The 15,823-nt window shown below is 38.5% G+C and overlaps 1 protein-coding gene and 1 pseudogene across 1 annotated transcript; one reads left to right on the top strand and one right to left on the bottom strand.

Annotated features, from left to right (window-relative positions):
- Positions 1-1,658: 1,658 nt before the first annotated feature.
- On the bottom strand, positions 1,659-2,975 carry LOC106417523. The gene has a single exon (XM_013858313.2). It carries the CDS (start codon positions 2,973-2,975, stop codon positions 1,659-1,661), a length of 1,317 nt encoding a protein of 438 aa, XP_013713767.2.
- Positions 2,976-9,423: 6,448 nt separating this feature from the next.
- Positions 9,424-10,177, top strand: LOC106417784 (annotated as a pseudogene).
- The last annotated feature ends 5,646 nt before the right edge of the window (positions 10,178-15,823 follow it).

Raw genomic sequence — 15,823 nt, forward strand, 5'->3', positions numbered from 1 at the left:
TTGATAGCTCGTGGACTCTGTCCTGTCGTAGAACCTCGTCCCCTTGTTGGGAGATCCATGTCTCAGCTTGCTCATCATGGCTCCTGGTCGTGTGCCATCGGTTGGGTTGGTCCCGGACCGACAGTTTGGCAATTCCTCGGATGATGAGCCTGAGGGTTGTGCTCAAAGTGGAGAGGGTTCCTCCTTTCATCGTCTGGGGGATAGTCCGTCGGGGATCGAATACTCCAAGTGGTTTCTCTACTAGTTTTCTCCCAATGCTTATCGGGTTCTTTTCTGACCTATGGGTCTTTGCATTGCTCGTAGGTTGAGCTTGCCCCAGGGTCCCTATACTGATAGCTATTTTCTTCGGGACCTTGGGGGGGGGGGGGGGGTTTGGAGATCATCTGGCCCGACGTCATGGACGATCTTTCTTTGAGGCGCGTGCCCCCATTTTGGAAAGACCAAGATGTCATCATGGATTTGGGACTCCTCGGGCGGGGTTCACAGTCGTCTTTCTCTGGTTGACTGAGAACTTCGAATGTCTTCTGAGGTCTGGCCCCTTAAGAGTGTACGCAGAAGATTGGTCTCCTGAATGGTCCTTTATGGGGGAAACGAGGTATCTCAACTCGCTTCTTGACACTCCTTATCTGGCCGGAATCTTCTGGGTGCCAAGGTATCTGACAACACGTGGAGATAGCGCCTATAGGCTGTCGCCTTTTCTGAGCTGGGGAATGATGCTTCTCTGGGATAAACCTGCTGGAGCTCGTAAATTTAGTACGGGTCCTTGGCCCTGAACTCTTCCTTGGGGTTATCGTCACGGGGATCCGCCTCTCCAGATATGATGCCTCGCGTCTGGACCTTGAATCGAAAGGACTCTGGGTCTTGACTACCTCTGGACCAGCTTGATTCGGATCCAAAAGAGACCATGCGAAGCGGTCGATGTTGAGCCGGGGAGAGTTCCTCGGCCTCCTTCTTTCGTTTCCAGCTCATCGCGTACTTTTCGTCTTGTTAGTCTCTGATCCATGTACGCGTAGGGCTCGGGACCTGTACTGTAATTGCTATAAAGCCTTGGTTTTTCCCTTCAAGGTGGTTTGATAGCAGGATCGAGAATTTTCTTGATCACCCTTGACGGCCTTGATGCCCCAGGAAGTTGGGAACTTCACCATTTGATGGAGTGTCGAGGGGACAGCTCCCATATCATGGATCTAAGGTCTTCCCAAGATCATGTTGTAGGATGATTGGCAGTCGATGAGGAGGAACTTAGTTGACATGTTGATTCCTTCGGCATAGACTGGAAGAACCACTTCACCGGCGGTTTGCTTCACCTCTCTGCTAAATCCCACGAGTGGGTTTGTCTTTCTAGTTAAGGCACTTTCATCCAGTCCCAGGTCCTGATAGGCGGTCTGGAAGATAATGTTGCTTAAACTTCCGTTATCTACTAGGATCCTCCTTACCAAGCAGTTTTCTACGGTAAGCGATACCACCAGAGCGTCATGGTGGGGAGCTAGGACCTTCTCTTGTTCCTTTGCCGTGAAGCTTATCTCGTTTGATCCCAAGAGTAGCCGTTTTGATTTGGACGTGTCCAGGCCATGTTTGGCGTTTCGCGTGCTCTTCTTTGTGGCTGCATGGCTTATGCCGCTTATCTCCGAACATCCGGATATGACATGGATCACTCGGTCCTATCGAGGTGGTGACGCGGGCTTGGTTTCAGCAGATTTCCTGGGTGTCTCCTTGCTTAGGAGGTTCTTCGCCTTTTCTGAGAGGAACTCCTGAAGGTATCCCTTCTGGAGTAGTTCGTTGACTTTGATCTTCAGTACGACGCAATCCTCTGTCTTGTGACCATGGTCACGATGGAACTCACACCAGAGGTCGGGGTTCCGGAAGGAATCAGGTGCCCTCATCTTCGGGGGCCATTTAACCTGTTGACCCATCTGCCTTAGGGCGTTGATTAGCTCTGGTTGGGATATAGACAAATGTGACATATCTGTCCAGGTAGACACCGACATCCCTTCCGCTCTCTCGAGTGGACGGCTCATGTACCTGCCCCGGTTCCTGCCCTCTTGGTCTTTCGTGGGTTTCTGGGAGGACCTCTCGTCTCGATCACTCCGGTCTTGCTTGGTTGCTTGTTTCTGCTGAGTCCTAGTGCGGCTTGCGACGTCTTCCTCCCATTTTACCTGGGCCCAGGCTCGGGATAATACGTCTTCCATAGTTTTACACTGATACTTGGTCAGTTCCTTGTAGAGATCCCCGTCTGGGAGCATGCCTCTTTTAAAGGCTGAGATTGCTGTGGTGACGTTGCATTCAGGAATCGATACCTTTTCCTGATTGAAGCGAGCTATGTAATCGCGAAGGGTTTCGACCCGATGCTGGAGAATTTCATAGAGGCTGTCCAAGGTTTTCTCCAGGTTTCGGCTACTTACGAACTGCTCCACGAACCCATCGCTAAGAGTTGCGAACGAAGATATGGATCCGATGGGTAGATTAATGTACCATTTCAACGCGGGTCCGATCAGGGTTGAGCCGAATCCTTTGCACATGGTGGCCTCGTGGAACTCCCTTGGGAGTGCTACAGCTAGCATCCTTTGTTTATATTGAGCGATGTAGTCGTCTGGGTCGCCAGTGCCGTCATACATCTTTATGTTGGGGAAGGAGAACTTTCTCGGCATCTCGATCAGGGCAATGTTGTCTGTGAAAGGAGTATCAGCGTAAGAATCGAGATTACTTTTCTGAATCAGAGGTGCCACCCCGGGGAGCCTTTCTACCATAGATTGCATGGCGTCAAGCTTCTTGGAGAACATCTGCTCCAGATAGGTGGTCAACGAGGACTGCAATGCCGTGGCTCCTTCGGATGTTTCCTTCTCAGAGTCTGGCTCGGAGTCGCTGGATATTGTTTCATGGACTCGCGTATCTCCAGCTTTTTCTCTTGATGCCCCGGCTTCACCTGAAGGCTGTCGAGCGGTACCTCTTGCGGTGTTGGGTGTGTCCAGGCTCGGCATGGATCGGACCTGTGTGCGGAAGCGGCGCTTCTTGTTGCTTGCCGTGTTGAGGGCTTGATTCTTATCTCGGAGAAAAAGTTTTTCAGATTCGAGCTGAGTAAGCTTCTCAGCCCTTTGCTTCAGCTGCTTCGAATGTTCATCTAGCTTTTTCTTCAGGCTTCGAACTTCGGAGGAAAGCTCCGGGTTCTCGGTAGCTTCCCGAGCCTTGTACAAGTCGGTTACTTGGCTTTGTAATCCGTCAAGTTTCCTTTGTAGCTCGGCTTCTCTTGGAGTAGGTTATGACGGGTTGTCTTGCTCATTCACCGCCATCGCCACGTAGTTTAGATTACTCCCTTCCTTCTAGCGCCAAAATGTTAGGGAATTTTTGTGTATGATCTTTTAGAGTACTACGAACGATGGATAAGCTGGGTTTCGTATATATTTTAGAGTAGTAAAAGAGATTATGACTTGAATAAGCGTTTATTAGATCTAACTAGAAGAGATTACAAAGTATTGAGTAAGAAACCCTAGTCTAGCCGTCTAATTCTAGCCTTCAAGTCTAAAAGAGTCGATCCCTTATTCTAGGGTTTGGGTTCCATTTATATAGTCGTCTATAGGTCGGTTCTTGTCGGTTGGAGTAGATGGAAGTCTTCCTTATTCGGAAATATGGAAGGTTCTCCTTATCGGCAATTTGCCTTTTCTTGGAGCTGGAGGCGGTTCCTAGAACCGATACCGGGGTACCCGATACTAGGGATCCTGGGCGTTCCTAAAACGGGGATCTGGAGGTCTAGGTCCTGCCTGGGGCCTGGAGGAAAGTAGTACCTGCGTAGTTTTCCCCAACAGTTCTTGGCTAGACACAATGCACTTTGAGAGTCACACGATATCTCTACTGTGTCTTGCCTGAATCTAAGCTCCTCCGCTAAGTCCCTTAACCACATTCCTTCTTTGACCGCTTCAACCAGCGCCATATACTCTGATTCAGTCGTTGACAGAGCCACTACACTTTGTAGACTTGAACTCCAGCTGATTGTATTATCACCAGCCATGAAAACATAACCTTAGATCGACCTTCTCTTGTCCAGATCTGAAGCAAAATCAGAATCACAGAAACCTTCAACCTTAAATACTTCATTCTTCCTGAAGCACAGTTTCAGATCTAGTGTTCCCTTCAGGTACCTTAATACCCACTTAACCTCAATCCAATGAACCATCTCAGGCTTACTCATGAACCTGCTAACCAACCCCAATGCTTATCCCAGATCACACCTCGTGCCTATCATAGCATACATTATGCTTCCGATAGTATTAGCATATGGAATATCCTCCATACTTGTCTCTACTTCAGCATCGTCTAAGGCAGACAATTTGAAATGTGCACCAACAGACGTTGACACACTATTTGACTCATTCATGTCGAATACCTTGAGAAATTTCATGATATAACCAGATTGAGATAGTGTCAGAATCCCCTACACACAATATCTCTCAATATCCATTCCCACAATTCTTCTTGCTGGACCCAAGTCCTTCATCTCAAATCTGCTGCTGAGTAGCTGCTTCACCTTCATAACCTCTCTGCATCCTTTGACGCAACCAATATATCATCCACATATAACAGTAGATAAATGTACGTACCATTGGTTAACTTCTTGATGTAAACACAGTGATCATATTCACTCTTCATAAATCCATGACTAACCACAAGCTGATCAAAACACTTGTTCCATTGTCTTGGTGCCTGCTTTAGTCCATAAAAAGCCTTCAGAAGTAGACAAACGTGATCCTCTTTCCCTTTAACCTGAAATCCCTCTGGTTGCTCCATGTAAATCTCTTCTTCAAGTGTACCATGAAGAAACACAGTCTTTACATCAAGTTGCTCAAGCTCCAAATCATGATTCACTGTAATTGACGATGGGAACCTTATGGACACATGTTTCACGACGGGTGAAAACACATCTTGATATTCAATACCCTCCCTCTGAGAGTATCCCTTAGCAACTAACCTAGCCTTGAATCTAGGCTTCTCAACACCAGGTATACCAGACTTCTCAACACCAGGTATACCAGACTTCAGCTTAAAGACCCACTTGCATCCTATCACCTTACGCTTACTATGCCTTCTCACAATCTTCCAGGTTTGGTTCTTATCCAGTGAAGACATCTCTTCACTACATGCTTCATCCCACTGCCTTCTCTCTTTGTTGTTCATCGCTCCATGATAGTCTTAAGGTTCCTCGGCACATACGTCATCAGTTACATATAGCGCAAACGCTGTTATATCCTCCGAGTCAGAGTACCGTGCAGGTGGCACTATTCTTCTCTGAACTCTATCCCTTTCTAACTGATATCCTTCAAGACTTCCACCTTGTTCATCATCTGCGTCAACAGCTACTTCAGCTGTTTCGTCAACAGCTCGACCTGAAGGTTCAACTTCCGGTCCTGATGCAGATCCTGCTGTTTCTCCCAGCACAGTCTGATTTCTTAGCTTCTCTGTAACATCTGCTTTAACCTCACAGACACTCAAATCCTTGTAGACTTTATCTTCTGCAAATAACACATTCCTGCTTATAACACACTTCTTCTCTTCAAGAAGCCAAACTTTGTATCATTTCACACCTGATGGATAGCTGACGAAGATTCCCTTTTTAGCTCTGGCCTTGAGCTTTCCTTGATCTGCATGGATGTAAAACACAGATCCAAATCTTCTTAGGTGCAGATAACCGGGCTTCTTGCCCAACCAAAGTTCCTCCGGAATGTTCCCATCTATTGCAGAAGATGGACTCATGTTTGTCACATACACTGACGTAGACACCGCTTCAGCCCAGAATTGTTCCTCTAGACCCGACTCAACCAAAAAGCACCTCACCTTCTCCATCAGAGTCATGTTCATACGTTCAGCTACACCGTTCTGTTGTGGTGTATATGCACAAGTCCTATGTCTCTTGATTCCATGGTGCTTACAGAAGTTGTCAAACCTGTGTTACACAATTCAAGTCTATTGTCTATTTTAAGACAACACACCTTCTTCTTGACTTGAGTCTCCACCAACTTCTTCCATTCACAGAATTTACTAAAGGCTTCTCCTTTATCAGCTAGGAAATATACCCAGACCTTCCTTGTGTAATCATCGATAATAGATAGGAAATATTGCTTCCCTGACAGACTTGGCGTAACATTTGGAGATCCCCATAAATCAGCATGTACATACCTGAGAGCTTCACATGTATCGTGTCTTACGATGTTGAAGCTCAACCTCTTCTGCTTCCCCATCACACAGCTCTCACAGAACTCCAAAACTCCAATCTTCCTCTTATCGATCACCCCTCTTCGGGAAAGAATCTGTAGATTCTTCATACTCATGTGCCCAAGACGTCTATGCCACAAGACTGTCTCATCCATAAATGGTTTCTTCCTGACACTATTTTTTACTTCACCTGACACAGTCTCACCATCTAACAGGTACAATGACCCAGACAAGGTTCCCTGAAGAGCTAGTTTACCATGCTTGTAAAACCTAGTCTTCCCATGTCTACCACTATGCACAAAGCCTAACACATCCAAGGTTCCCTCTTCTCAGTCCTTCCTCTAGCATAATATCCTTCACCACTATCATGTGAAGCCGTAGAGGACTTCAGATCCCGATCTTTAGACCTTGCTGCACTTGTCACCTCTTCCAACAACAATGTATCCTTGCCGTACTTAAGCATTTCCTTGAGAGAGTTGAACCGTGAAGGAAGCGAATTCAGGAGCAGAATCACTTGTACCTCCTCTGACACAGTTACATTCACGCTTGACAGGTAAGAGACAATCTTCAAGAAGTCATCGATATTCTCATCCATACTCCGAGTATCGACCATCTTGAAGGTATAGAATTTGTGCTGCAAGTGAATTCTATTCGGTAGAGTCTTCGAAAGATATAACCTCTCCAGTGTAGACCATGTAGAAGTAGCTGACGTACACAACTCGATCTTCCTTAGCACATGATCTCCAACATTGAGAATGATCAGATTCATCGCCTTCTCTGATCTTTCAAGCCTTTCGGCTTCCTCTCTCACCAACCTCTCCCTGAATATATCTTCGTCTTCATCCTTACTCATCACTGACGCAGAAGGTGACGTAGACTCTTCTAACACATCCTTTAAACCAAGGACAAACAGATGCGCAAGCATCCTCTTCTTCCACAATGAGAAGTCACCCTTCCCATCAAAACGCTCCACCTCAATTCTTGACTTTGCCATTGACAACGACACCAACCAAGGCTCTGATACCACTTTGTTGAACCACAACGATGAAACTGTTTGACTCAAGAACCAGAATCAAACACACAAACTCGTTGATACACTCTCTGACAAACTCGACGACGTAAGTAAGAAAGTTGAGTTTGTAGAATAATAGAGATATGAAGAAGAATGCGGAAAAGATAGAAGATGGACACAAGATATTGTTTATCCAGTGGTTCATCTAGAATGGTTTACGTCCACTGGGGCCTGGCAAGAGGCAATCCACTATAATCTCAAGTACAAAGAATATAGAACCTCTCTTTCTCTCACAACCAAAGCTCACAAACCAAGCTAGCTATTTTCTTGGACAAAGGAGAAAGAGTACACACGAGCTCCTCTTATATAGTAGGAGTCTATTTGGTTAACCTAATCGGATTAGGGCATCGCCCCTTTCCATAAACCTATTAGGAAATATTCTAAAATACTTGCAACTTCCATAACTCCATGAAAGTAATATTTCCAGGATCCTGCCGACTTCCATATCTCCATAAAAGTGACATTTCCTTTTCCTAACATGACGACCTTGTCTTGGTTTAAGTTACTCAATCTTGTTTGATTTCCATCACCAAATCCTGACGCAGTCCATGATGGATTCTCTGACGTAGGCACTGATGAATCCCAACAAATTGCAACCCCTAATTCTGCTTTCTTACCTTTATTAGCTTGAGGAACAAGATACAAATCTCTTGTGGTTTCTGGCTCCTTTATAACCTTATTATCAGATTCAAGATATGTGCCATCCACCATAGCAAGATGGCTAGATCAGAGCCTTCTTCTAATGGTTTGCGCATCATCCTTAAACGAGCAATATTTTTCTTCACTTTCGTAGCTTCAGCCAAACCACGCGTTAGATCTCTAATCTCAGCTTCCTTGTAGGTCGTATAATATTCGTTAAGCCGTCCATTAGTGTTAAACACGTGTTGATCCTCATGGTTCCAAGTTTCCATCTCCAGAGCCGTCTCCATGGTCATCAAACCCTTGCAGTAACGCTTGTGAAAACGAGGTATTTCACTGAGTTTTTCCGCGGTTGCGCCAGTTACTGAACCGCCGTGGAAATCCATTCTACCACCGTGGTTTCTGGTGCGAGTATTAATCATGATGTGAAGTAGATTTGAGGAGTGTGAGCTTTCTGTGAGCTCTGGCGATAATTTTCTATTAGATTTCGTATCAAAGCTGATGAAAATCATGATTATTGTTAGGAATATTCCGAAACAATCGGGGAGAATATTTTATTTAGGTAAACATAAAAAATGGATTAACTATTTTGTGAGAATCCAGTATCGTCAGAAAAATAATATTCAAGTCTTGATATTTTCTAAGGAACAAATATAAATGTAACGTTCTAATTACATTTTTTCCCGTTCTAATTACATGAAATCCAACATGAAACTAAGCCTCCAAATAGATGATTGTATATTGGGTAAAAACAGATGTTTGTATGCCTAAAGTATAAGCCATCAGATCATATACGTCCTATGATGATGGGTCATTTAAATATATGTCCTATGTATATATGACATGATAGAATATCTACCCTTTTCGCTCAGATAGATAGAGAAAGTGATTTGATGATATTGAGGCCTAACCCTACTGCTCTTGATGAGAACACAAAACAGATGTAAGGGCTTTAAGTCTCCCCCATTGGCTATGTTCCATCTTGATGGAGACAACTCACAGAAGATCTTTCATTGTAGATGGAACAAGACTTCGATTTAGTATAAGGGTTCCTTCTTCAGCACGTCATGTTGGTGATCAAACTTCCTGAGTCTTGGGCCGAAGTTGGGTTCATGGGCCTATATTTGTTTCGCTTTCCATTTTATACACCAAACCAACCTTTTCTTTTTCTTTGATTCAGACTATGTTCTTCAGATTACAGTTCTTCAAGAGTTGAATTGCTTGAAAACTAAAACTGATCTTCGTCTGGAACCGCGTATAGACTCAGAGAATCGAGGTAATTTGTAATTTCATTACTTCGTTGGATACTGGTACTTAATCTTTAGCAAGTTTCTTTCCGCTGATAGATGATCTTTTTTGACAATCAATTTTTTGAATTCACTTGTTTTGAATACTGGTTTTGTTTTGATGTAAGAAATTTTATTCCTTTATGCGGTTCTTCCAAAATATGTTTTATAGTGAACAGAACCTGTTCGAAAAAAATCCTAAGCGAATGTTTTGGTTTGTACAGTGTTGCCATGGCAAATACTTGGGGTGACGACAAGATCCTCAGCTTCAACGATGTTGTCCTCAGGAGATCAGATTTAGACATCTTTAACGGGACCCAATTTCATAAACGACCGTGTCATTGAATTCTACCTAAGCTACTTATCCACACTCCACACTTCCCCTACCATCTCAGTAATCCCTGCCTCCATCGCCTTCTGGATCTCAAACTGTCCTGACGCTGAATCACTCAAAGACTTCATGAAACCTCTCAGATTACTCGACATAAATCTCGTGATATTGCCTGTGAACGACAACCTCAATGTCGAGCTAGAAGAAGGCGGGTTACACTGGATCTTACTCGTGTACTACAAAGAAACCAACTCGTTTTTCCATCACGCTTACTTTATGGGAGCGAATCAATGGAATGCGAGACAGCTATACAAGGCGGTTTCTCTGTTTGTGTCTGATGGAGATGCTGCGTTCAGAGAATGCGGTGATACACCGCAGCAGAAGAATGGGTATGACTGTGGTGTGCACCTTCTTGCAACCGCTCAGGTTATATGCAAATGGTTTAGCTCTGGTGGAATGAAGAATCGGGATGAGTTGTGGTTGAGTGATGTGAAGGAGACTGTATCGAATGTGGTTAACAATTTGAGGGAAGAGATATTGGGGTTGATCAGAAGGTTGATGTCTGAGAAGAGTGTGAGTAAATGAGAGATGGTTGTTGAATGACTTTTAACTTTTTATCAGATCTAATACATTTGATATTTTCACCGGTTATTGTTTTACTTTAAACCGATGACGACGAATGAACATGTTTTGGTAAATAAAAGTAAAATATATTCAATTTTAATGAAAATATTACAGAATATTGTTTCTAAAATTCAATATGTAATTAGGCCCATGTTCTGGTGACTGCAGGCCCAATTTCATGCAGTGTGGTAAAGTTATTACAGGTCCACGGTGGAAAATGAAACTTCTGAAACAATCCATCACGCGACCCCAGGGATGCGTCTACGTTACCACATCAAATATTTTTAAATGATAAATCCTACAAAACGAAATTATCAAATGAAAAATTCATCTGTAAATGATGGGCTTGTTTTTATTTTTGTCAATACAGTGTGGTAAACTAGGATAACAAAATTACTAAAAATAAACGTACAAAATTAGCTATTTCTCACAAGTTATATTACATTTTAAACTGATTTTTTGTAACAAACTGAAAGCATATCATAGTTTTGAATAAACTAGCCATATATAGATGAAAGAAAACCTTCTACAAAAGAACAGAAAAGGATCATATTTTGAGTAAGAACAGAACATTAAATACATAAGACCAGTCACAACTTAGGCTTCAAATGGTAAAATCAGTTCAAGCGGAACAGATCAAACAGATCAAGTAGATCATACAGATCAAACAGGACAAGTGTAGATCAAGCGAGATAAGTGTAGATCAAGCGAGAGAAGTGCAGATCAAGCGGATCATACAGGAGAGAAACAGATCAAACCAATCAAATAATTTATTACAACTTATGAATATGACAAAATCAGTTCAAAACTATAGATCATATATTAAAACAATAAAAATTACACCAAGATATCTAAACAAATATCTTAGATGTTATAGGATCGGTCGAAATGCCTGTAAATATTTTATAAGATACTTATACTTCTTTTATTTTCTTTTTAGATGATCAAGATTTACAAAATTTCAATCATTTACCTATATATTAACTATTTTAAAACATAAAAAAAGAAATATTAACTCCTTACCCTTGTTGATATTTATGTAGGAAAATTTATATCTTTTTCTTTTGAAAATGTTGTGTTTTGCCAGCGATTGAACGTCATGTTTATAATTTTAAAACAACACAAACAGTATTAGTGTAAACTATATAGTTTGAGCTAATCATTGTACATTATTTATAAAATCAGATAAATATATTTTAAATTTAAGTGTTTGTAACAAAATTATTTATTATCAAAAAGAAAAAAAAAACAGATCAACACCACCAAATGTTAGCGAATGAGATCTGCATGCAGATCTCCCACTTTTTCCACAAAAAGATAAAAATATTGAAATGCATGCAGATCTCCTGTTTAAACTGCTTTTGCAAAAAAAAAAACGTGAAAGGTGAATGTATTGCGGGAGAACTGCACTTGTCCTAACTTTCCATTCATAACCTTAATGAATGAATAAAAAGAGCATGGATCATGAAAACGAATCCGTTTTCTAGAATCAAGAGAAAATTTCACCAAAGTGGAAACAAACAAAAGAAAGCTCCAAAGATTTACTCCCTCCTTTTTTTAATATAAGTCGTTTTAGAGAATTTTTTATGTTTCAATTTATATAACGTTTTCGGTTTTCTATGTAAAATTTATTAATACTTAATGTTATATGACCAATGATAATATATCTTCTAATTTATTATTGGTTGATTTATGATTAGGTACATAATTAATAATGTTTTTTTTAAAAATTATAAAAAATTAATCATTTGTTAATCTATGTGTACAATTTTAAAATGAATTATATTAAAAAAACGAAAAGAGTATTAAAAAAGATAAGGACAAGAGCTAAAAAAAAAAAAGCTGCATGGGAATCTACGCTTTGATGCCTTGCTTGAAGATGGAGGCAAGAATATATGCGGGTCCCTTTGGAAATTGCGCCTCAAATCTCTAATCCGATCTTTAAATCTTCTTTTCTGTTATTTTATCCACGTAACACGTCCCTTGGTTAGTGTTCTCAAAGATAATGAGGACTAGTATATTTTAAAATACGCACGCATGTTTTATTTGTAAGAAAAAAACAAACAAAAACAGTTCTAATCAAAAGAGCAATAAAGGATTTGTATTCCGAAAAACCTTTTTTAACTAAATGTATTAAAAAATTAGGAAAAATTGTTTTTTAAAGCAAAAAATGATAAATATGTCATTTTAGACTAATATCTATTTTATGCTATTTTTGCCTATAATATCCTTTAATATTTTTGAAAATAAATTTAATAAATACTTTTACAAACAAAAAAAATTGAAAATAGTAACTATTGATAAAATACATATATGAATTTAAGGGTATTTTTTCAGTTCTAAAAATGTTTAAATCATAATTTTCAGATTATGTTCTAAATAAAGTATAAATGACATTCTACAAAGTAGAAAACGAAATTCATTTTTTCATTGAATGTTTAGAATATGTGATCTACGTAAATAAAAGTATTCTAAAAATATTTAGAATACACATTATGCGCTTAACCTATCGATCTAAAATCTTTAGAAAACAAAATCTACGCATTAATATTAATCTAAAACACGTAGAAACCGACTTCTACAGATTTAATGTAAATCTAAAATATGTAGAAATCAAAATCTACACATTACTATAATTCTAAAAACATGTACAAACCGATTTCTACGTATTAGATGTATTCTACGGATAAAAAATCACTTCCTAAAAATATGGAAACAAAATATTTGGGTGAATATTCATATTTTGAAAAGAATCGATTTTAAAAAAAAACTAAAAAAAAGTGGTAACCTTCTTCTCACGCCGTCTTCTATATTCCATTGATTGTTCACAAAATTTTCACATTATTTCTACCATGATTCATATATATGCTTCCACGGATCGATCGGTCTATAATTCGAGATCGGTCGATCTGTATGATATCGACCTTTACCGATCGAGTGAAATGGACCAGGTCGATCAGTATATGCTTCGCGGTTTTTTTGTTCTGCATAATGATCAGGATCGATCAATCCGTTCGACCTTGTAATTTCGGATCGATTGATCCTGCTTGATCGAACTCATTATTTATTATATTTAAAAATTACAATTTTAAGGTCATTATTGCCATTTTGAAAACAATTAGCTTAATGGAACATAAAATATATGAGATTAGTTTAAAAGAGCATAGTTATCATTTTTTTGCTCTAAGAAAACAATTTTCCAAAAAATTATTTGTACAAGCTTATAAACTCATCCATATTTCTTAAATATTAAATCCTAAATAATAAATAATTACCACTTTTCAATTTATATTTAAACAATAATCATTTTCATAAATACCGTAAATTTATTATGAAAATAGAAAATTAACCCTCTTAAATTGTTTATAAATGTTTAAAAATTATTTATAAAAATTTAAAAACTTAATCTCACCCCTTAAATATTAAATAATAAACAATAATCACTAAACATTAAACCTAAATGTTAGTATATATTTTTAATTTAGTGTATTTTTGAAAACGATCGATATCCAATTTAGTATATTTTAAACAGTTTTTATATATATTAGATTCATTAACAAAATATTAAATCTTTTAACGCATGAAACAAAAACAAAAATACATGATATACAAATCATAATATATGATTAACATTATTATTAAAAACGGAAACGATATTTTGGATATACGTACCATACGAATGTTCTAGTTAATATTAATATTCCTAGATGACTAAATATACAACCAAACTACAGTAGAATGAAGTAAATTTGATTATAATGTTTTTTGGTCACATATTATTTGGACATAGGTTTTAGGGCAATTCTCTAGCACATTTCTAAGTTTATGTCACAAAAATAGTCTTCAAAAACTGAAATGACCAAAATAGCATTTTATCTTTTGAAAAAATTAAATTTTTTTATTTTTCAATATTTGAAATCTTATCCCAAAAACTCACTTCCCAACTCTAAATCTTAAACCCTAAACTCTAAACCCTAAACCCTAAACTCTAAACCCTTAACCCCATTTCATAACTCTAAACTCTAATGTATAAATTAATTTACCATTGGATATAAGTGCATACTTATCTATTATGATAAAACATTAAGTGATATTTTGATATTTTTATTTTTAAAAGCTATATTTGTGACAAAAAAAATTTTAATGCTATCTTAACCATTTTCTCGAGGTTTTATAATAATTTTTAATAAAATGCGAAGGAGAAAAGAGAGAGACACCACTGACGGTGAGTGAGACACCACATGCAAACGAAACCAGCCTGCAACCACTTGCTTTCACTCTATCTTTCCTCGATTTCCTCCAAATTATTCCTTTGTCATGCCGCCACGTGTTATACAATTAGCCAGCATCAAGGGCCCACTTATACCGCCGGCCAATCACTCTGTCTCTTATATTGTTGTCCCCACCCCAAATCTTTGTCCGGAAATATATCTTCTTATTTGAACGTTTAATTCATAAATTAGGGTTTCTTATTTGCTTCATATGTTATTAATTTGGATCCTTGTCGTGTCGATGTATAGTTCATCAACGATCCAATCATGATAACATTTTAAGTATTTTAAATAAAGAATTATGTCTGTTTACAAATGTGACTTAACTTATAAATATTTTTGTTCTAATATATAATTTGTTTCTGGTTGGGAGGGGGTGGGGGTGGGGGGGGGGGGGGGTTGGTGGGGGTGGGGAAATACAAAATACTGTTGTCATAAATGTAAAAGAACAAATACGAAAACATGTGTATAAACACAAAAAAAATGACATAACGGTATAACATGGTTCGCCAATTTAGATACATATCTACTAGTAAAAAGAAATCTTATTATTTGGAGATGATATTAAGTTTACACTAGAATTACAAAAATAAATGATATACGTAAAAAATATCCCACATATTAAGACATGCATACCAGACTTGTAGAATTTAAATCCAATAACTTGATGCAGTGTCCAACAACTGATGTCAGATACAATACAGTTGATGAACCGTACTTGATGCATTATCCAATATTTAGATTCAAGGCACATCAACAAATACTACACAAATAGGTTTTGAAATGGGTTATCTTTTTTAAGTTGAGTAAGAATTAGTAAAAACATTTATGACCTAAATTATAATTTATTTATTCGAACATAAATCCTAGTCCCTTCTTGTTTATCGAGCATCAACGGATTATGAGATGGACCAACTTGATGCAGATGTTGATTTAATAAAAAGTAATAGTTTCCGACTTCATCAATTGCTTTAGATAATTAACCACACACCAACGAAGCAAGCACATGAACATTAGTTACTATAAGAAAAACGACATATTTTCTCATTTCAGTGAGCAACTCAACTGGCATCATTAGCAATTTAGCATATTCACTTAACCAAACTGAAGTTCTTAAATCAAACAACAGAACTAGTTTTCATACCTAAACTTATTTATGCATTGAGTCATTAATAGGGTCAAATAAGAGTACCAAAAAACAAGTGATATATCTTTATAGGCGTACGATAAATATAAATTACAATCACGATCAATTTATAAACTATGATAAATTAGAAGTACATCATGTCTAGATAGATTGCAATATCATGATTCATAAATATCTTAGAGCTCTCTTATCAGTACGATCTGTTTTAACTTTCTTTCTTTTTGCCCAAGAAATTCCAGTTTTATCACTAATAAG

The sequence above is a fragment of the Brassica napus genome, chromosome C9 (assembly GCF_020379485.1).
Source record: "Brassica napus cultivar Da-Ae chromosome C9, Da-Ae, whole genome shotgun sequence".
NCBI lineage: Eukaryota > Viridiplantae > Streptophyta > Magnoliopsida > Brassicales > Brassicaceae > Brassica > Brassica napus.

Coding starts and splice junctions, on each gene's coding strand:
- LOC106417523 (XM_013858313.2), bottom strand. CDS start 2,975: ATGCCGAGCCTGGACACACCCAACACCGCAAGAGGTACCGCTCGACAG.